General features: G+C 45.4%; 1 protein-coding gene across 1 annotated transcript in view; it reads left to right on the forward strand.

Annotated features, from left to right (window-relative positions):
- Positions 1-14035: 14035 nt before the first annotated feature.
- LOC311109258 (receptor-type tyrosine-protein phosphatase mu) overlaps positions 14036-25507 on the forward strand; it is a gene marked incomplete at its 5' end in the record, with an annotated part of 292145 nt that continues 280673 nt past the window's right edge. Inside the window, one exon of the mRNA XM_084152095.1 lies at positions 14036-14108. Within this exon, the coding sequence (XP_084008221.1) occupies positions 14036-14108 (73 nt within the window). The remainder of the gene's footprint in view (positions 14109-25507) is intronic.

Here is a 25507-nt window from a genome sequence, read left to right on the forward strand (position 1 = left end):
ATAACGGGATGTTGGTGTTTATGTAAATGTAGTCAATGAGCTTGCCATGGAGAAACCAGAACATCGCAAAACATGGCCCTTACAAACCAGCACCCTCATCCATCCATGTTTTCAGGCTCCCCTGAAAGATTGGAGCCATTATCACATATTTTTACATGTTCACACAGACATACAAACACAAACACACACACACACACACACACACACACACACACACACACACACGCACACACACACACGCACACGCACACACGTCTACAACAATTTAACCCTATCCATGTACAGTATCTCCTTTCAGAAGTTTTCTGGCCTCAACCGTCAAGGCAGGCTGTAATCTTTCTGCTATGGCGAGAGTGAAATTGATTTAATCTTGTCTGCATATTTACACACTAATTTGCATGGAGCACAAATCATGCAAAACAGACCCTAATCATAGTGGGATGACATCATTCCTTTCAGGAACTTTATCTGGCAGAGTTTTATCCAGACATGTCATACATTAACTGGAGAAACAGTCAGGGTGTACAGCCAGTGAGTTCCAGAGAAACCAGATAATGTATGACATGTCTGGATAAAACTCTGCCACTGTGAGCAACTGATTCACCAGGAAATGCATCACTTATTTGGCTTTTGTCGCACAAGATGAGCCTTGAATCTTATGTGGGAGGTATTTATTTAACCAGGTTTGTTGACTGAGAACACATTCTCATTTACAGCAATGACCTGGGGAATAATTACAGGGAAGAGGGATGAATGAGCCAATTGGAAGCTGGGGATGATCAGGTGGCCATAATGGTATGAGGGCCAGATTGAGAATTTAGCCAGGACACCGGGGTTAACACCTCTACTCTTACAATAAGTACCATGGGATCTTTAGTGACCACAGAGTCAGGACACCTGTTTAACATCCCACCCGAAAGACGGCACCCTACACAGGGCAATGTCCCCAATCACTGCCCTGGGGCAATGTCCCCAATCACTGCTCTGGGGCAATGTCCCCAATCACTGCTCTGGGGCAATGTCCCCAATCACTGCCCTGGGGCAATGTCCCCAATCACTGCTCTGGGGCAATGTCCCCAATCACTGCCCTGGGGCAATGTCCCCAATCACTGCCCTGGGGCAATGTCCCCAATCACTGCCCTGGGGCATTGGGATATAGATTTTTTTTAGAGCAGAGGAAAGAGTGCCTCCTACTGACCCACCAACACCACTTACAGCAGCACCTGGTTTCCCATCCAGGGACTGACCAGGACCAACCCTGCCTAGCTTCAGAGCTAAGCCAGCAGTGGGATGCAGGGTGGTATGCTGCTGGCAGATGATGGTGGGATACAATAAAATGTCAGTGGCAGGGGCTGACAAGTTCACTGGACAGTCAGGTGACGGCACTAACATCAGCACTAACATCAGTGTGTTCATTATGCATCAATCGGAAGAAAACAGACTGAAACAAGAGAGAGGAACAACCTGAATTCGTCCAATAAGAAATGTTCATTTTCATTTTCTGTTGCAAAACGTTTGAAAGCTTTTTCTGTTGCATGTTCAGTATGGCACACAGTAGCAAAATGTTTGACAAAATTATTTTAAATCTGTGTTCTTATTGGGCAAGATCAGGTGGTAATGCCCTGTTTCAAAAAAGTTTTCCACCTGCTGAGCAAGATCTCATAGAATCTTGAGGACTGACAACACTGTATAGGTCCAGATGGATAGAAATCCCTTTAGTATCGCTATGAACAAACATCATTTTCTCACTATGGTTTTACATGATAAGGAAGCGCTATTATGTCACCTTGAATTCAGATATTGTATCTTGACGGTCAGATATCCACTATGTCCACACATTGTACAGATATCCATGTATGAATCCACAGTGATGAAATTGTATGAAAATTATAGTTTATTCCATCTTCTTACTCGTCCTTGTCATTACAGATTTTCATGTGTCCGGAGCTCACTCTCATTCTCCAATGTCTGAGTCTGACAGATCTCTCACTTTGTATCCAGAGGACATTTTAGTATTGATTTAGAACACCAAGGGGAGTCAATGTTCTTCATCCGGAGACTACATAATTACATATGAATATGTCACGGCATTGTTCCCCTGAACAATGTTGAAGTAGGCAACCGGGATGACTAGGGTTTAAGCTGCTAATCACACCCTTCCTTCCTGCCTGCCTGGCCAGAAAACGATCTCAAGGACAAAATTGCATCACTGAGCAGTTAAAAACACAATCCCAAAACAACATAATGAGGTTTGAATTTCTCATCGGGCACTTGCATTGGAGGCACAATCAGAAATGTACAGGAGGAGACTGTGGCCCTATTACGATCCCTTTAAAATACACCATTACTTCCTTCTTTCCTTGAGGAAATCCCTGATCTGACTAAGACAGGGGAAAGCAATGGGGTGAAAACCATGTAGCTGAAAGGATGCATTTAGAAGGGATTCAAACTGGGCCTTTCACTTGCTCTAGCAACTAATTTAGCCGGAATGTTGCCCCATTCTACATCAATTCCCCCCAGCAGAATGTCAACAAGCTGCCATTTGTAGCGGTGCTTTGTGATGGAGAGCCTGTTTCTGTATGATGTCTACCTAAGTCAACAGCGCTCATTAAAAAAAAGTTCATTTTACGACAATGAACCCACAACAAAGTCAGAGTTGTCTTTTATTGCGTCCTTGTTTGAGATGGTGTCAGTTTAGCCTGTCTCTATTTATGGTTTGGCACAGTGTGCCTGGCCTCATGATTTCACATGGTGTGTCAGTTATAAAGAAACTGTGTCTCTCCACATCAGTTGCGCTAGTAGCTACACAAGAACACCGGTTTCTTCTACATTACTCTACAACTCCGTGGATGACAGATACAGATATACTGTATCTATTCTTCTGAACGAGTAAGATGCAACCACACGTAGTGGGGTCCAGGGAGCAAGCAGCCTTAGCTGAATTGAGCACTTTGTGTGTTCTGACGCAGTCCAAGTCCATGCATTTCCACCATCCTAGGATGTGCTTCAGCCATGCCCATGTATTCTCCATGTGTCTAGGTCAGGGTTTCCTAAACTCGGTCCTCGGGACCCCAAGGGGTGCACGTTTTGTTTTTTTGCGCAAGCACTACACAGCTGATTCAAATAATCAACTAATTCTCAGCTGTGTAGTATTAGGGCAAAAACCAAAACGTGCACCCCTTGGGGTCCCGAGGACCGAGTTTGGGAAACGCTGTTCTAGGTACTGGAGACATGTAGACTGAGTGTACAAAACATTAGCAACACCTTCCTAATATTCAGCTGCACCCCCTTTTGCCCTCAGAACAGCCTCAAGTCAATGGTGCATGAACTCTACAAGATGTCGAAAGCATTCCACAGGGATGCTGGCCCATGTTGACTCCAATGCTTCCTATAGTTGTGTCAAGTTGGCTGGATGCCCTTTGGATGGTGGACCATTCTTGATACACACAGGAAACTGTTGAGCATGAAAAACCCAGCAGCGTTGCAGTTCTTGACACACTCAAACCGGTGCGCCTGGCACCTACTACCATACCCCGTTCAAAGGTAATTAAATATTTTGTCTTGCCCATTCACTCTCTGAATGACACACATACACGATCCATGTCCTCTTCTTCTTCTTCTTCTTCTTCTGAGTTTAACGGCGGTTGGCATCCATTACGTTGCATTACCGCCCCCCACTGGACTATAATATAAATCAATTTTACTTTGTGATACAAAATGGGAAAAAGGGAAAATGAATTTAAAAAATAAATAAAACAAACACCCTTCCAACTAACCACCACCACCACTCAACACACCCTTCCAACTAACCACCACCACCACTCAACACACCCTTCCAACTAACCACCACCACCACTCAACACACCCTTCCAACTAACCACCACCACCACTCAACACACCCTTCCAACTAACCACCACCACCACTCAACACACCCTTCAAACTAACCACCACTCAACACACCCTTCCAACTAACCACCACCACCACTCAACACACCCTTCCAACTAACCACCACCACCACTCAACACACCCTTCCAACTAACCACCACCACCACTCAACACACCCTTCCAACTAACCACCACCACCACTCAACACACCCTTCCAACTAACCACCACCACCACTCAACACACCCTTCAAACTAACCACCACCACCACTCAACACACCCTTCCAACTAACCACCACCACCACTCAACACACCCTTCCAACTAACCACCACCACCACTCAACACACCCTTCCAACTAACCACCACCACCACTCAACACACCCTTCAAACTAACCACCACCACCACTCAACACACCCTTCCAACTAACCACCACCACCACTCAACACACCCTTCCAACTAACCACCACCACCACTCAACACACCCTTCCAACTAACCACCACCACCACTCAACACACCCTTCAAACTAACCACCACCACCACTCAACACACCCTTCCAACTAACCACCACCACCACTCAACACACCCTTCCAACTAACCACCACCACCACTCAACACACCCTTCCAACTAACCAGCACCACCACTCAACACACCCTTCAAACTAACCACCACTCAACACACCCTGTAACTATTCTAAAGTCCGATCTCGTACACCCAGATACTGTACATCTCTGCAGCTGCCACCACAACGTCTATTTTCTGTGATTTGCGTTCCATCACTGCGCTACTGTTGATATCCATTGCTATGAACGCTAAGAAGCCAACCTTACTGAAGCGTATATCGCTCGTTGGCCTATCCCTCTGCGCTGGCACAGATCTACTACTCACAGGGATCCTCTCAGGATCCCTCACTCTTGACCCATCCTCCTCTACTTTATTCACTGCCTCAGCATACGACATCTTCTGCACTACTCTGACTCTAGCCATCTCAACCTGCCTCTCTCGCACCGGACACTTCCAATCCCCAGCAAAATGGGCACCCCTACAGTTGACACACACAACTTTATCCACCGAAGCTACACAATCCTCTATCCCATGCCCTCCTGCACACTTCCCACATCTTGGAATCTCCCTCCTACAACTTGCTGCAACATGACCATAAACACAAACATCCTCTGGTCAGAAGAAACACAAACAAATATCACAAGTCCACTACAGGTTAACTTAACTGATTCAACTGCACCCAACTCCTTTCCCACCCACCCTGAAACCACAAATGGATCCGCCAAAAGGCAAGGATCCACTTTCTCCAAAAATGTCCCTCCTACTGGACCAGATTCTTCTTTATCATGTCCGTTGATGCCAGGCTCGGGTTCCGAGCTCTTCAACACAACTTCCACCTCACTTAACTCGTCCTCATTCACTTCCATTTCACCTCCAGAACTCGGTCTCGCGCACGGACCACTCTGTTTGACACCAATCTTATTTTTTATCGCCTTCTTCCTCAAATCCAAATCCAACCTTTCCTCATTCTCTTTGACTTCTTCTTCATCTTTTTCCCCCCTCCAATCCTCCTCAGAAATCCCCCTTTCTGTGTCCCTGTCCCTGACCCTGTTCCAATGTTCCTCTTCTCCCGGCTTTGCTTGCGGCCTGGTGGCACCCTGACGTAACTCCATCTCATAATCGTCCTGCTCACCTCGGAAACGTGTCTTCTCCGGGCGCCGACATTTTGAGAGCATGAGCAGGTGGCCACACAGAAAAACGACCCCCAAACTCAACTCTGTTCTACTTCCGTTGCGACGGAAAACCTTCAGCTTTCGCTTGGTACACAGCTCAACCACAGCTCAATTTCCTCTAGCACAATCCATGTCTCAATTGTCTCGAGGCTTCAAAATCCTTCCTTAACCTGTCTCCTCCCCTTCATCTACAGTGATTGAAGTGGATTTAACAGGTGACATCAATAAGGGAACATAGCTTTCACCTGGATTTGGCGCCGGAGGAGATGGCTGCCGTTGTACGGGCTCCTAACCAATTGTGCTATTGTGTGTGTTTTTTCGCGTTATTTGTAACTTATTTTGTACATAATGTTTCTGCCACCGTCTCTTATGACTGAAAAGAGCATCTGGATATCAGGACAGCGATTACTCACCTCGTACTGAACAAAGATTTTTTCTTTAACCTCTTAAGGATCAGACCCTTTTTTCCCATTTTCAGCTAACATGACATACCCAAATCTAACTGCTTGTGGCTCAGGACCTGAAGCAAGGATATGCATATTCTTGATACCATTTGAAAGGAAATACTTTGAAGTTTGTGGAAATGTGAAATGAATGTAGGAGAATATAACACATTAGATCTGGTAAAACATTTTTTTATGCAAGAGTAAGGCCACAATATAATATTGCAGTTTAGGCGCAATTTAGATTTTGGTCACTGGATGGAAGCAGTGTGTGTGCAAAGTTTCAGATTGATTCAGTGAAGCATTGCAATACTGGACTATTTTGTATCAAGTCTGCCCAAATGTGCTGAATTGGTCAGTTGATACATTTTCAAGTACATAACTATAGAGAACATACAAAAATGATATAGTAATACAAAATGTAAGTTTACACACTCCCAGGAATGTCATACATGATGGATCATTAGCTTATACACTAACTTTCACACATCTAGGTGGCTGGGCGTGGATGGTGTGGAGCCAGAGACAGCAGGGGTTCAAACTGTAGAACCCAGTTTCAACATTTGAATATAAAAATTGATTTTATCAAACAAAACTATGCTACATTCTATCTCTGGGACCCTTAGGATGACAAATCAGAGCAAGATTGCATGGCCAGGCATGACTCCAACACCATCATTAAGTTTGCAGACGACACAACAGTGGTTGGCCTGATCATTGATAACGATGAGACAGCCTATAAGGAGGAGGTCAGAGACCTGGCTGTTGGTGCCAGAATAACAACCTCTCCCTCAATGATCAAGACAAAGGAGATGATTGTGGACTACAGGAAAAGGAGGTCCGAGCACGCCCCCATTCTCATCGACAAGGCTGTAGTGGAGCAGGTTGAGATCTTCAAGTTCCTTGGTGTCCACATCACCAACAAACTATCATGGTCCAAACACACCAAGACAGTCATGAAGAGGGCACGACAAAGCCTCTTACCAATAGATTTGGCATGGGTCCTCAGATCCTGAAAAAGTTGTACAGTTGCACCATCGAGAGCATCCTGACTGGTTGCATCACTGCCTGGTATGGCAACTGCTCGGCCTCCGACTGCAAGGCACTACAGAGGGTAGTGAGTACGGCCCAGTACATCACTGGGGCCAAGCTTCCTACCATCCAGGACATCTATACCAGGCGGTGTCAGAGGAAGGCCCTAAAAATTGTCAAAGACACCAGCCACCCAAGTCATAGACTGTTCTCTCTGCCACCGCACGGCAAGCGGTACCGGAGCGCCAAGTTTAGGTCCAAAAGGCTTCTACGCCCAAGCCATAAGACTCCTGAACAGCTAATCAAATGGCTACCCGGACTATATTACTCCTGTGCTACGGCTTACTTAGATTTATTTTAAAAAGTATGTAATTAACTTTAAATATTACTTGCATAATGTAAGCTTCCCCAAAACAATCAAACATATTTCATTTAAATAAATATAAAAATAGGTCTGTATTGGGCTAAGCTGTGCCTTGAAGGCAGGCGCTGAGAAGCGCACATACACACCCTCATCCATTCATTAGCTCAGTAGCATCATGCTAATTCATATCAGATATGTTTGTAATATTTACCTGTGTATTCAGTTAGGGATGTTCACCTCCATGCATCCATGCACTTTATTCAGGTTCATGGTCATTTTTATTACAGCAATTTTTTGTAGTCGGGAAAGGCCTATGTTCCATGCATTTTGCAAGCGTTCTTCAAGAATGGGCTAGGCCTACATATTTATTATTAGGCTACATCAGGATTTCCCAAACTCGGTCCTTGTGCCTCCCCTGGGTGCACGTTTTGGTTTTTCCCCTAGCACTACATAGCTGATTTCAGATAATCAAAGCTTGATGATGAGTTGGGGCTCCCGAGTGGCGCAGCGGTCTAAGGCACTGCATCTCAGTGCTTGAGGCGTCACTACAGACTCCCTGGTTCGATTCCAGGCTGTATCACAACCGGCTGTGATTGGGAGTCCCATAGGGCGGCACACAATTGGCCCAGCGTCATCTGGGTTTGGCCGGTGTAGGCCGTCATTGTAAATAAGAATTTGTTCTTAACTGACTTGCCTAGTTAAATAAAGATACAACATTTAATCAGCTGTGTAGTGCTAGGGCAACAACCAAAAGGTTCACCCACAGGGCCCCAGGACTGAGTTTGGGAACCCCTGGGCTACATGAATTTATATAAACTATTTATAAGAAACATCCTACTCAGACACGTTTGATATTTGCAAATCATGCAATCTATACTGTAAATCATGCAATCTATACTGTAAATCATGCAATCTATACTGTAAATCATGCAATCTATACTGTAAATCATGCAATCTATACTGTAAATCATTGAAATTCAAATTGTTTGTGGTCGCTGTTAAAGGTCCAATGCAGCCGTTAAAAAAAAAAAATCTCAATATCAAATCATTTCTGTGATTGTTTTCAAACAGCTCTTACACTAAAAGGGCATCATCATAATTTTCACAATTTCACAGTATTTATCCAAACTCATAGTGTGGAAATATATATAAAACACAGGAAAATCACATTTTGCACTGGGCCTTTAAACGGCCTTTAAATGGGCTGCAGGTAACCTTGCTGTTAGAATGCCAGTAACTGAAAGGTTGCTGGTTTGAATATGTGAGCCGACAAGGCACGTAACCCTAATATGCTCCAGGGGCGCCATATTACTTTGCATGACCCAGTAAAAAAATAAATAATAATCGGTGTATGTGACAATAAAATAAATAATCCCCCCCCCCCAACTGAATAGCATACTTAGCCATTAGTAGAGGTAAGTAGAGAATCCCGGGGTTCAAACCAAGTATTGTATGCTATTGTGTAAGGGGGATATTTGTGAACAGTTTGGAATGTATCCTATTTGACGTTTTTCATAGGCTATTTTCATTATAATTTACTTTGATTATAGTAGGTTACCTAACATTAGCCTATGTTATGGATAATGTTATTTGTCATTTTGAATCTGCTGTTGTTTGATTGGGTGAACTACAGTATATTTGGTTTGTCTCCGTATTCATAAGCGCTGAAGTAGGGCTGTTCGGGTCGGCAGACCATGGGAAACTAAGGTGCGTGTAGCATGTAACTGTTTATGCAAAATGGGCGTCTTTCAAGCCTGCTGGGCCAACCTTACTAGGTATTTGTTTGACCAGAGAAGTTACCAAATAAATCCTGTGTACAGAATCGCACACACTTGATTATGACATCTTGTAGGCAATGCTCTGTTATTGGGCGCGTTCCTCCGTCTAAGCGTTGCTGATGCATGCCAGATCTTACAACGCCTGGATAGGTATGTTAAGTATCAGCTAACCATCATATGTCATAGCAATCTGGTGCCAGACTGCACAGTAGATACCATTGGGTGATGCATGCAACGTCTGAGCAGGGGAACATGACCATTTTCTGATGAATGAGATGAAACGCACCACTTTATTTTTTATTTCACCTTTATTTAACCAGGTAAGCCAGTTGAGAACAAGTTCTCATTTACAACTGCGACCTGGCCAAGATATAGCAAAGCACTGACAAGTAGGCTAACATTCTGCCATCTAGAGGCAGTCTAAAGAGCCTTTACTCTAAATCATTTAAAAACCTATATATTTCAAATGTAAAATTCTCACAAATAGTGAACCCCCCCCCCCCCCCCCCATTAAAATCTGTAGAATTTGAGAAGTCTCCTATTGCTTTGTAAATCTTGCATAATTCTGGGACAAATAGGGCGATACGGACTCCTGACAGATCTTGCAACGCCTGGCCTGAAAATGTATTTTACATATCAGCTAACCACATCATACGTTATAGTAATCTGTCAGACTATGACACAGTTGATGACGTTTCACTCAACCATTGGTTGATGCACGCAAGTTCTTAGCAGGGGAACGCGACCTTTCTCTTCAATGGGAAAATAAGGTTAAACTTCAGTCAGTCAAGTGGTGCTGTAGAGTGTAGATGGGGTCCTGCTTTTCTCCATTCATTATGGTGCTTAGTTGACCATGTATGGCATCATGGTTCACATTGCTCTCCAATTGAGCTGCTGTCACCATAGCAGTGAGGAGAGCAGTGACTGACTACCCTTTGATGTCAGACAATTGGACAAAAGAGAACAAATTTGGCATAGCCTACAATTAGGGTTAAAGGGGCGGGAACTGGTTACCGAGATAACTGGGATTTACGGCCCAAAACCACTCCCCTTTCCCGTGATAAATAACTGCGAGAAACCGGTAAATTATAACAAATTATTTATATGAACAGCATGGCGTGAAATGGAACTGTTAAATTATATGCAGTGTCTAAATATGGCTTCTCTACGGCCTCTGCATGATGAATCAACGCTCAGGGTGGGGACAGACAGCCCATCTCAGTATGGAGAGCAGTTCATAATGCATGTAGACCTATCATCTCATCATGGTAACATTTCTTGTGACAGGTAGGCCTATACGCTTGCTGCAGCATAGCCTATGGTACAGTAATATAAAGACCGAATGCATGTCTAATGTACCCATCTCCATCTGGCTTTCAGGGGTCAACTTGTTTTTTAATTGTAATGATTTTGTGTGGGATTTTTTTTGCAGCTCCAGAGTTTTAAAACAGCCTTTCACTCGAATATCGTTGCTTTAAATCAGTGCACGTGCGAGCACTCTCTCGCAGTCTTTCTCTCTCCAACAACTCCACATAAATTGCATCCAAAATAGATAATCCTGGTCTAGATTGATATATAGCCCTATATATAGATGTGCTAGCCTACCTCGTTCAGGTAATAAATTCAATGCAGCATTAGCCTAATATTTAGCTAATTAATGATGGTTTATGCATAATAAGCTTCTAACTTATAGCGTCTATCTCTTGCGCAATACGCAAGCACCTGTGCTCGGCTGGCCTCTCCTCTCCCATTTCTTATACATGTACATTTTACATTTACGTCATTTAGCAGACGCTCTTATCCAGAGCGACTTACAAATTGGTGCATTCACCTTATAGACAGTGGGATAACCACTTTTTTTTTGGGGGGGGGGGGGGGTAAGGGGGGGTAGAAGGATTACTTTATCCTATCCCAGGTATTCCTTAAAGAGGTGGGGTTTCAAGTGTCTCCAGAAGGTGGTGAGTGAATCCGCTGTCCTGGCGTCGTGAGGGAGCTTGTTCCACCATTGGGGTGCCAGAGCAGCGAACAGTTTTGACTGGGCTGAGCGGGAACTGTGCTTCCGCAGAGGTAGGGGGGCCAGCAGGCCAGAGGTGGATGAACGCAATGCCCTCGTTTGGGTGTAGGGACTGATCAGAGCCTGAAGGTACGGAGGTGCCGTTCCCCTCACAGCTCCAAGCACCATGGTCTTGTAGCAGATGCAAGCTTCAACTGGAAGCCAGTGGAGTGTGCGGAGGAGCGGGGTGACGTGAGAGAACTTGGGAAGGTTGAACACCAGACGGGCTGCAGTATTCTGGATGAGTTGTAGGGGTTTAATGGCACAGGCAGGAGCCCAGCCAACAGCGAGTTGCAGTAATCCAGACGGGAGATGACAAGTGCCTGGATTAGGACCTGTGCCGCTTCCTGTGTAAGGCAGGGTCATACTCTCCGAATGTTGTAGAGCATGAACCTACAGGATCGGGTCACCACCTTGCACCAAGGCTCTTCGCACTCTGGGAGGAGGATACAACGGAGTTGTCAACCGTGATGGCGAGATCATGGAACGGGCAGTCCTTCCCCGGGAGGAAGATCAGCTCTGTCTTGCCGAGGTTCAGCTTGAGGTGATGATCCGTCATCCACACTGATATGTCTGCCAGACATGCAGAGATGCGATTCGCCACCTTGTTATCAGAAGGGGGAAAGGAGAAGATTAGTTCTGTGTCGTCTGCGTAGCAATGATAGGACAGGCCATGTGAGGATATGACAGAGCCAAGTGACTTGGTGTATAGCGAGAATAGTAGAGGGCCTAGAACTGAGCCCTGGGGGACACCAGTGGTGAGAGCACTTGGTGCAGAGACAGATTCTCGCCACGCCACTTGGTAGGAGCTACCGGTCAGGTAGGACGCAATCCAAGAGTGAGCCGCGCCGGAGATGCCCAGCTCGGAGAGGGTGGAGAGGAGGATCTGATGGTTCACAGTATCAAAGGCAGCAGACAGGTCTAGAAGGACAAGAGCAGAGGAGAGAGTTAGCTTTAGCAGTGCGGAGAGCCTCCGTGACACAGAGAAGAGCAGTCTCAGTTGAATGACCATTCTTGAAACCTGACTGGTTTGGATCAAGAAGATAGACCAGTAGACTTTTCGAAGAGGGATGCAAGCTCTTTTTTGCTTAAAGTTAAATACAGCAGCCAATAGAACTCACGGGTAGTTTGAAAGAAGCGCGAACGCGCGATGGCGGTAGGTTATAGCAGTTATTTATTCAGACCCATAACCATTCAATCTTCATGAAGAGAGGTGAAAGCCTTCTGCATCTAATTATATTATTCAAGGATGTTATTAGAATGATGAAGATAAGGACAACGAAACATATTTCCTTTAACTGTTGAAAGTGAGGAAGGAATGAAGCAACAATAGACAGAGAAAGAGCAGGTACAGGCTAATAACATTAGGGGAAATATTATGAAAGGTAGGCTATATATGCGTCAGCCTACTAATTATACAAATAAGCCCTATTATAAATTAAAAATTAAAATCAAATTCGTTAGCCTATACTTGCAACTTTGTAGGCCGCATGTGCTGCACCAGAATGACATGTTCTCTTCGCTTTATGGTTTGAAAGATGTGCGACATTCCAGTTCATACAATAGGCTACAGTATAATAAAATACAGTACAGTAATACAGTTCACACTAAAAAAAGATTAGCCTACTGGAGCTAGTTTAATTTATTTTCCCAAGAGACCATATAGCTAGATACATCCATGGGCTTTTATGTTTTCCTGTCGTGCGTAATGTGCGGTATCCTATCATATATGTAGGCTATGTATTGGATAATGGCACAATCATTGGGCTTTTTGGGGGCTTGGGCTCATTAAATGTCGTTAATGTAGGGCTCATAAAATGTATTTAATATATGGCTCATCAGGCTCAGGTAGCATCAGGTTTGAATTTTCATGCTGATCAAAGCTCTAATCAAATCCAGACATATGTATATGCTTTATAGTGCTTTTGAATGACACTTCCGGGTTTGGCGGGAAATACCGCTATACCTGGGAGAAAAGTGATTTATTCTCAGGATGGAACATTTGTAAAATACCTGGAAAATATTCAACCCTACCTACAATCATAACACCATAACAGGGTGGTCAGAGATATTTTAGGTTAGTATATTTATTTGCATTGAGACAAAAAGCTCAATATGCTTTTCTGTCATGCTATTTATAAGGCCCCCCCACAAAAAAAATAATAATAATAATAATGGTGCAATGCTATTAATGACATAAGAAACTCAATTAAATTGGGACCCTAATTATGAGTCTTCATAGGTGACTTTAAATGATGCGCCCCTCCCCCTCATTATCAACCACAGCTGTATCAAACCGGGTCTGAAACAACAATCTGAAACTTTGACTCCACAGTTTAAAAACTAGATATAGGCTAGAATAGAATAAACAACATTAAAATCGTATTTGCATGTTAAGTGTCTATCGTTCGGTATTTCTCGCAAGAATTCTAGCAAATGTGGGATGAAAGTATGAAAGAAAACCAAAGTCACTCCATCTGAATACCGACACCTCTATTGGAGCGCGCAGTGTCTCGAGCTTTTCTCGGTGACGTTAGTTACCTCCTGGCAGCCAGCAAGTCACTACCGGAGTGGAGCCGCATGAAAGATGCACAAGTAACCAAGTAGGGAAAGACAGCCAGGAGAACACTCCCATTACCGGGCACGTTAACTGTAAAAACGGAATATTTTCCTCTGTCAGAGCGGAAGAGTAGAATAGATTTTACCCCGGAGTTGGGGGTTACGTTCGCGATACTCTCCCGCAATGGATAGACTTTTAACTTGTCTTATTGCTGCGGGAAGCTTATTCCTTACAGTTCGAGGAGAAGTATTCAAAGGTAAGGCTCGTAATTTCTTGTGTAGTGTATTTTGTTTGTTGTGCAAAAACCTATTAATTTGAAGTAGCCTGGTCTAGTAGGCTATAACGGGTGCGTCGCGCTCTCTGTAGAAGAACGCATTCCGAAGTAGTCTCGAGGGCAGTCGCAGTTTCTGTAGCAGCCTGCTACTACATCTAAGTTTCCTGCCGAGGAGCCTGTGTAATGTTACCTATGCTACCATTTCATTGTTTGCCAGAGAAATTAGCTTATGGCGAGTTCGTATATGGTTGTTTAATGTCCCCTTGTCTATCAGTAAATGTTTCTATTCAAGTAGTTCAAACAGACCGACGTGCCCCAGCCCTGCGCATTTGAAACTTTTATAATGTGGTCAGCGCTGTGATACGCTATTTTACCAAATACAGTGTAGCAGAATGTCGAGATTTTCTTCCATTTTGGATTGTGGCTATAGACTACTTTGGCAAAATTGCAATTATTTCCATCATCCGTAACCACAATAGTTGTTGAAGAGTTTAATAGCTGTTAGGTGTCCCTTGACAGCTTGTTTGAAGAGGGAAATGTTCTGTGCGCTACTTTGTAAATCATTTTCCCCCCCTGATGCTATCAATTTCACGTCCGTTTCAAGTTGGGTTACTGTCAGACTGACACCGACTTGTCTGTAAAGTTTAGAGAATTTTTGAAAACCTTAGCAAAGCAAACCGTTACTTTTTATATATGCTAATCTATTTTAAGCAATCGAAGTCTAACCTAACTTCCGATACCTGCTTCTTGAATAGATGGTCATTTAGCATATTATACCTATATTATTGTAGTGTCATTGCATATTGGCAACATGCCACAGTGAAGGGCTAGGCAGTTGTGGAGAGCTATATCTACATGGATTGTTATACAGATGCTTTGATATGCTCTAGATTGCTTGTGTTTGAATGGAGGAGAGCTGCATTTCACACCTGAACTGTGGCTCATCTGAACTGCATTGGAAGCATGTAACTATGTATACATTAGGCCAACAAACACATCTGTTTTCCTTCAGTCATGCCACAGCTGGGCATACTTTTCTTACAGTAGATGTAATAATGATACTCAATGCCACACAGGGCCGGACTACCGCATTTGGGGCCCATTTTGTGATGGGTCAGAGAGAAAAATGTGCTGTTTTATAGCTAATTTTCTGCAATTCTACACAGTTTGGGGGGTGGGTCCAACCTCCAGGGGGCCTGACCTCCAGGGGGCCTCCCAAAAAACGAACCAACTATTATTTGGTTAGGGGTTGTGGGCTCTGGGGCATGTGCATGCCTGTTAGGTAATCCAGCCCTGATGCCACATGGTGTATTGTTTTTAGTTTTACATGGGAGGATGATGGTTGTTTAGTTCAATGTAGTGAAAAGTATTTTTGGTATTATTCTGAACAATGAAATCTCAGCAAATGCATTGGTTGGTGCATTTTGTTTTATTAGTCAAACATCTCTGAATGTGTTTAGCTTATTGCTCAAGATTTTATGAAGTCTGATTTAAATTTCAACACAACTTTATATGGGGCTATATAAAGTTGTGTTGAAATTTAAATTAGACTTCATAAAATCTTGAATGGGGTCAATCGGAGTAAGTTCTCACTCACATTTATATTCTAATTGATTGAGCCAGACAAATATCTATTTTTGTAACGGTTTCCATTTACTTGTGCAAAAATGATTTAATTTGATGTAATAAAAATGCACTTTTAGACAGTGTGCCCATGCTATTTATCTACATCAGTAACCAACGTTTTGTTTCTGATGTTCTGCATGTAAGTAGCCTTCCTACTGCATAACTGTCCCTATCTCTGACGCTCAATGCCTTTACTTGTAATGCCTGATGGTGGCAGCATCGTACATACCTCCACACAATGGATCTCTTGAGGCTCAGGATTTGGTCCGCAACCTCATCCAATAACTCTTTCCTCTGCCACCAATATTAAAAAGCACAAACAGGCAAATATTTGCTAAACAAATTATTTATAATGGAATGTAAATAGGCCTAACTATTTTGTTTATTTGCCAATCAGGGAGTAACAAAGCAGTGGTGGAATTACACATGCAAATGAAGAGCCTTTTTATTTAATGTAAAAATGATTGCTAACAAACTAATTAAAAAGTGGCTGCAGTTGTTATTCTCCCAAATGTTCAGTAGTTACAATCGCATTCCCCACATGTATTCCCGATCCTAGCACTGTTATTGGTGGCAACCATGCGAGGAGAGAGACATTTAAGGCGGTTGCATTGCAATTCCCTGCTTGCATCTCTCAAGTTAGTTATCCATGAAAAGTAAAACACAGGCTACCACACTTCACTTTTGTAGAAGCCCATAGACATGCACTGAATGATACACAGTAGATATGGTTGATCAGACTACAGTACATGTCAATCAAGGCAAACATATAATCAAAATGAGTTTCTTGAAGAAGTGAAGCTGAATGGTTATTCTCTTGCTTCGCTGTAAGTAGGGCTAAATTGTTAAGAGATGAATATGAGAGTTTGTGGCCTTTGCTCCACTGAGCCTTGTGTGTTTGGACTCAGCACAGGGCCTGGCTGCAGTGGCTCTAATAAATTCTGGATTTCATTATTGTGTCTTGTGTGTGACCATGAAACCCAGGATATCCTCTGGCTCTCCCAGATGGATGGATATCCCTGCACTGTTTCTTCCGTCCATTCACTGCTATAAAAAAATAAATAATTGTTGTTGCGCTGCAGACCTTTTGTTCACGCTACATAATGCTCATGGTTCTTCTTCCTTGGACCTTGCCACACAGCCTTTCTGTGAACCGTTGCTGTGTCTCTGGCCTCTTTTCAACTATCCACTTTAAAATGATTTGTCTTTAAGACAGACTCATAGAGCACCAAGTATACCCAGTCAAATATCTCTGTATAGAAGCTGTAGTAGAGTTACTGGTTCTTCACATACAGCCCAGACAGATGGAGCCTCTGCTGGGCTATCTGCACCAGTGGAGAATGAAATTAAAATCTCCACCGCCATCCCAAGATGGAATAGTTGCCCTCATAATGATAATAGCACACTGTAAATAATTAACTGGCATTATTAATGTCCGCTATTGTGTTTCTGTCATACATACCCAGCTCTCCTGACACAAAGAAAGTCTTCCATGAAATTGCAAAAACCTTAACTTCAAGCTATTTAGCTTTTTTTTGCATCCTTCTGAGACTTGCTGAAGGCCTAGTGATGAATTCCTGTCTGCCTCGCCATATTTGTTGTGGCTAGTGTGCACAGAAAACATTTCCATCATTGTCCGACCCTGCATGCTCTCACTGTTTTTACCCCACAGTCCATCTCCCACTGAACCCACTGTGCTGATCGTCCTGAAAGCTGTGTCGTGGTCGTTAGGGCACGCTGCAGAAAACCATAACAAACAGTTCATATTGAACAAGTTCAGGCAGTGCTTTCTTGTTTAACTCTTGTTCTTCCATTTTGTCCCTTATGAACACTACCTTGGTAGAAGTCAGGAGTCTTTATGTTTGGGCCAGGGAGGGGCCGGCCAGTGTTGTGGTTTAAAGTGATCGGGTACAGACAGTATAATTACCCATTAGATGTGACTCTGAAAGAGATGCTGAGCAAACAGGACCCTCTCTAATTAAACTCGGAACTTCGAGAGGGAGGGGGTATAGCTGGACACACAGGGAAACGGGCAGGAAAAGTCCTGAATCAGCCAGCACGCCCATGAAGTGAGGGCAATAGAGAGGCCAGGTGGTCCAGTCAGCGATTTGCATTGCACACCCCTGTCAGGTTTAATGAACCGCTGAGATTAAAAGAAGCTCTCACATGATTTACGTATTCATAATTCCGCTGGATAATGTGATTTACTGAATTTCGCTAGAGGCCTTTGTAGGTGACTGTGTCAGTCTAGGCGCTCAGGAAAATGGCTAATGAATTCACCAAGGACAACCCCTGCCCTACTTCCAAGCCATCAGCAATCAGCGTAAGGCTGCTACTGTTACTAGGATGTTGTTACTTGGGGATAGGCTGTCCTCAGGAGGGTGTGCGTGGTTTGTTTTTTTCCTGCTTCCTTGCATGTTGTTTTTCTGGAAGAGGAACCAGGTTACAGGAAGGGGGGCAGGTGAGTAGCCCACACTGCTGCATCTCCTCCTCTCCCAGTCTCTCTGCCTTGGATATATGAGTATGACCAAAGGCAGATCTCTCCACTACTGGCACTGTGGAGTCCTCATTACGGGTCATTAACAGTTTGGGACCACGGTGTTCTTATCAGGCATGAGAGGAGTTCATTTTCCTCTGATCTAATTGTGACTAAAAGTCATTGTTGTTCCTAAAGGAAATTTGAGAAATGAACCCCCCTCTTTCTGACCCTACCGGCCCAGAGGTTTTTTAAAGGAAATGGGGTCCACCTCTGCTTTAGCATGGCCTAAACATCAGGGAATGATTCAGTGTAGGGGATCAGCATAGTTTGTCTACTGCTGCGAAATCCTTGGAGCCCCCTGAACCCTCCCAAGAAGCCACTTTTTTTATTTCTCGGGTGTGTTGTCCCCCCATGTATTTTGTGTTATTTTGAATAGTTTCCTAACCCTGATGCCCAGCGCTAATCCCTGTCATTTCTGGCTCCGCTAAATTGGGAAGGCGTGTATATTTGCTTGGAAAGCAAGGACCATGTAGTGCCAAATAGTTTATGATGTTATAATTATTTCCCTCACTTTTCGCTCACGCCGCTGTTATTTATTGCAAAGCAAGCAGAACGGACGTTTTTGAATGGATCTTTATTAGTCATTTTAATTGGGGATGTTGAAAGGGGCAGCATAGCGTACCGGCTGGTCTTTAGCTCTGTGGCGTGATGAACTGTTTTGCTGTTGATTAGAAATTTGCCCCGTCCACCCCATTTAGCAAATGTTTGTCACATTCATCGTCCTCTTTGCCCAAGGTTCTGTCCACGTCAGAAAGGCTTAATCAGGCATCTTGTCAACAGTAAAGAGACACCGATTAGTGAGACTGATGGAAAATTACAAAATGGAACTAAATTGCCAAGCTGTGTGTGGCCTTTATGGTTTACCCTAGATTTTCATCTCGCAGTTTTTTTTTTCTGAAACATTTTCTGAAAATATTGCTAAAATTCTGCTACATGTTGACTTTATTTGAGAATCTTAATGCCTTCTGCTACAGCGCATCCTTTTTGAAGTGTTCCACCTCTTTGTCCTGGTGTCAAACGCATATCATATGACTTTAATAGTTCACAGCCTGGTCTCTAGGCCTTCGTCTTAAGCCAATTTAGGTTTACCCAGTTTTGGGCTGAGTGCCACGACCCTGTCCAGGGTGAGACTGGCTCAAGGAGGAACATTTAATGGTATTAATTGTCCCATCAGTGTGTGGTCTCACTGAAACTGTCATCTCTCTGGGGCCCACTGGAAACACCCAACGGGGGTTGGGAGCAGTGAAACCAAAAACAGGCAACAGCTCTTGCTGAAGCTTTGTCGACGTGGTGTTCAAATCTGTAAAAATCTGTTGGATCTTTACTTGAGGTTTTAGCGTTTGAAATAACTAACTTTAATGCATGTAAGCCTACTCCCCACCCCCCCTGCTCTGTGGTGAATAACCTTTTTTTATTGAGCGTGCAACTGCAAGACCTCTGGCTATATTAAGACGAGGCATTGTTAAACACAGTTCATTGGAATCAAGGACCAGGTTCTCTGTTCTCGGTCTTAGCTGTCACCCTAATAATGTTTTTCCACCAGCCCTGTGACGGCAGCAAAATGTGTGTGTGTGTGTGTGTGTGTATATGTGTGTATATATGTGTATATATATAAACTGTAGCACGATATGGAAGAGGCGTTTTGCGCGCAAACGCCACAAGGGAAACATTGAGGTAAGAGTTTGCTGAATGTGCAAGTACAATCTTAGAGGGATGCATCGATATGAGGATCACCGGCCCACTGTATTAAATAACGTTGTCGCACACAAACCGTCCTAATCTCATGGCCAGCCGGGCCTGTCTCAACACACGGTGGACTAATATTAAAAGAGGCCCATATTAAATCCAGGCCAGCACAATACAGTAAGCCAAGGGAAAATGATACGGTTTAGGAATACACCCGGCAATCAGACGACATCTCTCCACAGGTCAGAGGAATTAAGAGGTCTCCTAAATTATAATCTCAGAGGTGGGCACCAACAAAAACTCCTCCGTCGTAGCCTCCTCACCGAAGGATTGTAAGGAATTAGCATTGTGTTTAAGATGCAGATTTAACATTTACTGGAAAACACTGAAAAATGCACATATCGCATACTGTCCTCACTCCCAGTTGAGTGGATTCCTCACAGTGCAGGAAGCAGTAGGAATGCCTCTGGAAATTCTCAGAACTCCTCAAATATGTGTTCAAAGGGGAGGAATGTAAATATTTTATTGCCGTATCATAATTCCATCTTTATCATAATTATGATAATAGCTGTCCTCGGAGCTTGTCCACAAGTGCTGCCTTGCTTTATTATAATATCTGTGTGCGTTAAAGTGAGGGAGATGAAACAGAAAGCCATTAAAACACCACAGACGTTAATGGGGAGAAGTGGTTAGTGATCTGGATATGTGAACACCGCACGCTGCCCGACGGGGACAGAGCCACTCTCTTTACCCCCGGGAAAGGTACTTAACCTATATTGCAACTGTAAATATTCATCAGTGGGTAATGCGTTAAATGTGGAGTTAGACACAATACATACCTAATGCCAACTCTAAGGAAATGGAGTGTGAAATGAAGTGGCTGTAAAGTGACATCGATCTTGTGACTGCAGGTTTAGGCCTATTTCCCTGCATGTATTTACATGTGTGTGTGGTCGAGACTTGGTGTTGTCATTGCTGGGCATGTTTATGAGCGTGGGTTGTGCAATGTTAACAGAACGCTTAAAATTAGAGCGGTGTGAGCCTTATAAGTGCAAAACTAGTTATGAAGTTGGGCAAAGGGCAAAATCTAAGCTGGCCAGGCCTTTCTTTTTAAAGAGATTTCATGTATTTTCTGTTGCAAATAGGAAAGTAGACTATAACCTCATGTTGATTGAGTTGATGCATGCATACTCTGTGGTCATTGTAAATAAGAATTTGTTCTTAACTGACTTGCCTAGTTAAATAAAGGGTAAATAAAAAAATCTTCCTGAAAAGTGTGTTTTGAGAAATCAAGATCGTAGCAGTGATATAGCTGCAGCAGCGTCATAGTAGGTTTAGAACAGACTTCAGCACGGAAATGCTTTTCCAAATCTCCAGCAAACCATTCATCAACTTAATCTCCATATGGATTCCAGACGTACACCCTAGAGGAAGCCAAATCATGATGAATAAGGGAACTTAGAGTGGGACATATACAGTACTGTAGTGGAAGCACTGCTAGATTCTGGACAGCTTGGCTCCTGTGGGGAAAGGGAAAGGTTTTGTTTGGCTACTGCAACTTTCTGGATTTTCCCTCCTTATACCTAACAATTTGATGACAAACTAGTCCTATTGGAGGATAGTTCTTCCAATAGAAGTCCGTGATAACCAACCCAGCTCCACCACCAGTGCATTATCTCGCTGGTGGCTCCATGAGGTTCCCTGAGAGCTCGGAAGCACGAAGTAAGTCCCCCAGAAAGAAGGAGATAAACAAGGCAAATCTCAAATGGCCCAAATCCAATTGAATCCAAGTCGGCAATCCTTGCTGCTTGGTTTTCTGATCAGTGTAAAAACACACTGTGTGGCATGGCAAACGTTTTGTTTTCATCTTTCTCAAGTTTTGCTTTCTAATCCCCTTAATCCTCCCACTAAACATGAAAACAAAGTGTGTATGGCCGGCCAGAAAAAAAACAGATTGTGAAAGTTTTTCTCAGGCCTGTTGTGCAATACTATGAGGAGATTGATGCTCTCTGGTGATTCACTAAGACGGACGACTGTTCATATGGTAGGTTGACTCTTGTTGCTGGGATATTGGAGCCTGACTGGCTGGTTGGCACGGTAGCACAGTCTTCCAGACATACAGGGGGGAGGATGGGTCTTAGATAGATATAGAGACTGCTTCAAGCCAGGCAGAGAAGGAGCTTTGCATTACAGTGGGCTGGGAGATTGGCAGATGGGGAGGCCGGCAGAGCGATACATTTACATTACATTTTAGTCATTTAGCAGACACTCTTATCCAGAGCGACTTATAGTTAGTGAGTGCATACATTTTCATACTGGCCCCCCGTGGGAAACGAACCCACAACCCTGGCGTTGCAAGCGCCATGCTCTACCAACTGAGCTACAGGGGACTATACAGTCAACGAGAGGAATAGGGTAGGAGGCAGGGAAGCCGAGCCACTGAGCCCCAGGCCTGTTCAGGGGCACTACATTAACAGGCCTGTCCAGGTGTACTACATTAACAGGCCTGTCCAGGTGTACTACATTAACAGGCCTGTCCAGGTGTACTACATTAACAGGCCTGTCCAGGTGTACTACATTAACAGGCCTGTCCAGGTGTACTACATTAACAGGCCTGTCCAGGTGTACTACATTAACAGGCCTGTCCAGGTGTACTACATTAACAGGCCTGTCCAGGTGTACTACATTAACAGGCCTGTCCAGGTGTACTACATTAACAGGCCTGTCCAGGAGCACTACATTAACAGGCCTGTCCAGGTGTACTACATTAACAGGCCTGTCCAGGTGTACTACATTAACAGGCCTGTCCAGGTGTACTACATTAACAGGCCTGTCCAGGTGTACTACATTAACAGGCCTGTCCAGGTGTACTACATTAACAGGCCTGTCCAGGTGTACTACATTAACAGGCCTGTCCAGGTGTACTACATTAACAGGGACAGAGCCGGGAGGGCGCCTCCAGCTCAGCACTGCCAGACCTGCTGCTACAGTCATCACATCACTGCACCCCTCACTGCTCCTTCAGGACTAACCCCCTCACACCCAGCCCTGCTAAGCCTGCCACACGTCACCTCATCTGGGGTGAGCTCTCCAGCCAGGAGCCCCTTTCATGGATGTCTTGGAAGAGATATGGCACTGTGCTTTCACAGGTGTCGTGTCATCGTTCAGTGTATTTCTCATCCGGGGGGGGGGTTGTTGGCCTAGTGGTCTGTTGAATCGCAACCTGGCGTGTCAACAGTAAAAGCTGTTCAGAGTTCAGAGCCAGCACAGAGTGCTGCATTAACAGCATTCTGTATCAGAGGCAATTAAGTTTGGTCTCCACTCCAGGGAGTGTTTCACTGACTTGGTAATATAGTGCAGAAACTGGGTCATTATCTCCCTCCCCCCCCCCCCCCCCCCCCTTCTACACCGTGGCACCCCCCAACCCACCACCACCACCACCCCCTTGCCTGAAGTGTTGACACCACAGCCTCCAAAGAGAACCCAGCAGGCAGTAAACTCTCTCATCCTCACCCGATGCCCATCTAAACGCAGACAGCTCCCAACCCAACCTTTCCAGATGGGGGGGCATCAGGGGGGTAGCCTGAGGATTTGTTGTTGCTAGCTTCCGCTAACTTGACTTTAACTAACTAAAACCACTGCGACCTAATAAGCCCTCTCGCTCCTCTTTCCCTCACCACCCCTCGCTAACCATTTTACAGAGCTAGGTGTGCAGCAATCCAGAGGTGATTGGGCATAATCCTTTAGCATGGGGGAATATTTTGTGGCAGCGAGTGCTGCGGAGTGTTGAGATGCAGCAAGGCAAATAAGAAAGGCATGTGTTTATCTAGAATTCCCCTCACCCAGGGAGACGGAGCACTTGTTGTCAGATTTCTTAACCGTTGCTTTCAAGCATGAACGGATGAAAGCATGAACGGTCTTTCACGCCTAATAGGGCAGAGACAGAGGCACGGGAGTCACCCTCCGCCCCGCCCTCCGCCCCGGCAGCCTTCATAGCCCTCTTTAGTCACCAGAGGAGAGGCAACATTAGACGGGCCGTACTGTAGGAACTCCTGGGCTCCGTCTAGCATTGCACACGCAGAAACACAGGCATGAATTAAGACACGCAGACAAATATAGATGCACAGCATACATACCTCAACGTGCACATGCCTGAACATGTATGCCCAACCACACACACTTACACTTACGCTCCGACACTCTGCTCAATACATTATTCAGGTACCTCTAAGCCCTGGCTGACGGAATGTGACAAACATTTCAAGCACCCTCTATTCTAACCCACCGCCCCCTCACTCCCACCACCACCCCCTTTCACCAGGATACAGCAGTATAACATTCCACCCCGGTCTTCTCCCCATCCTACACCCCCCAAGCTCAACCCCCACGGCCCCCTGGGACCATTTACTCCCTCATAACCCTGTGCACCCCTCCCTCCCTCCTCCAGGCCCTTTCCCTCCCTCCCTCCCTACCTCCCTCCCTCCTCCAGGCCCTCTATCTCCTTCCCTCCCTCCCTCCCTCCCTCCTCCAGGCCCTCTACCTCCTTCCCTCCCTCCCTCCCTCCCTCCTCCAGGCCCTCTACCTACCTCCCTCCCTCCTCCAGGCCCTCTACCTCCTTCCCTCCCTCCCTCCCTCCCTCCCTCCTCCAGGCCCTCTACCTACCTCCCTCCCTCCTCCAGGCCCTCTACCTCCTTCCCTCCCTCCCTCCTCCAGGCCCTCTACCTACCTCCCTACCTCCCTCCCTCCTCCAGGCCCTCTACCTCCCTCCCTCCCTCCCTCCCTCCCTCCCTCCCTCCCTCCTCCAGGCCCTCTACCTCCCTCCCTCCCTCCCTCCCTCCTCCAGGCCCTCTACCTACCTCCCTCCCTCCTCCAGGCCCTATACCTCCCTCCCTCCCTCCCTCCCTCCTCCAGGCCCTCTACCTACCTCCCTCCCTCCTCCAGGCCCTCTACCTACCTCCCTCCCTCCTCCAGGCCCTCTACCTCCTTCCCTCCCTCCCTCCCTCCTCCAGGCCCTCTACCTACCTCCCTCCCTCCTCCAGGCCCTCTACCTCCCTCCCTCCCTCCCTCCCTCCTCCAGGCCCTCTACCTACCTCCCTCCCTCCTCCAGGCCCTCTACCTCCTTCCCTCCCTCCCTCCCCTCCTCCAGGCCCTCTACCTCCCTACCTCCCTCCCTCCTCCAGGCCCTCTACCTACCTCCCTACCTCCCTCCCTCCTCCAGGCCCTCTACCTCCCTCCCTCCCTCCCCTCCTCCAGGCCCTCTACCTCCCTCCCTCCCTCCCCTCCTCCAGGCCCTCTACCTCCCTCCCTCCCCTCCTCCAGGCCCTCTACCTCCCCCCCTCCCTCCATCCTCCAGGCCCCCTCCCTCCTTCCCTCCCTCCATCCTCCAGGCCCCCTCCCTCCTTCCCTCCCTCCCTCCTCCAGGCCCTCTCCCTCCAGTGAGTTGTGTGTATGTGTGGAGGTCTCTTCTCCCTCTTTCCTTCCTCGCCGCAGCTCCTGTTAAAGCTCTTAGCGAGGTGCAAAGGCCTAGACA

The sequence above is a fragment of the Coregonus lavaretus genome, assembly GCF_964263955.1.
Source record: "Coregonus lavaretus genome assembly, chromosome: 34".
In the NCBI taxonomy this organism is placed as follows: Eukaryota; Metazoa; Chordata; class Actinopteri; order Salmoniformes; family Salmonidae; genus Coregonus; species Coregonus lavaretus.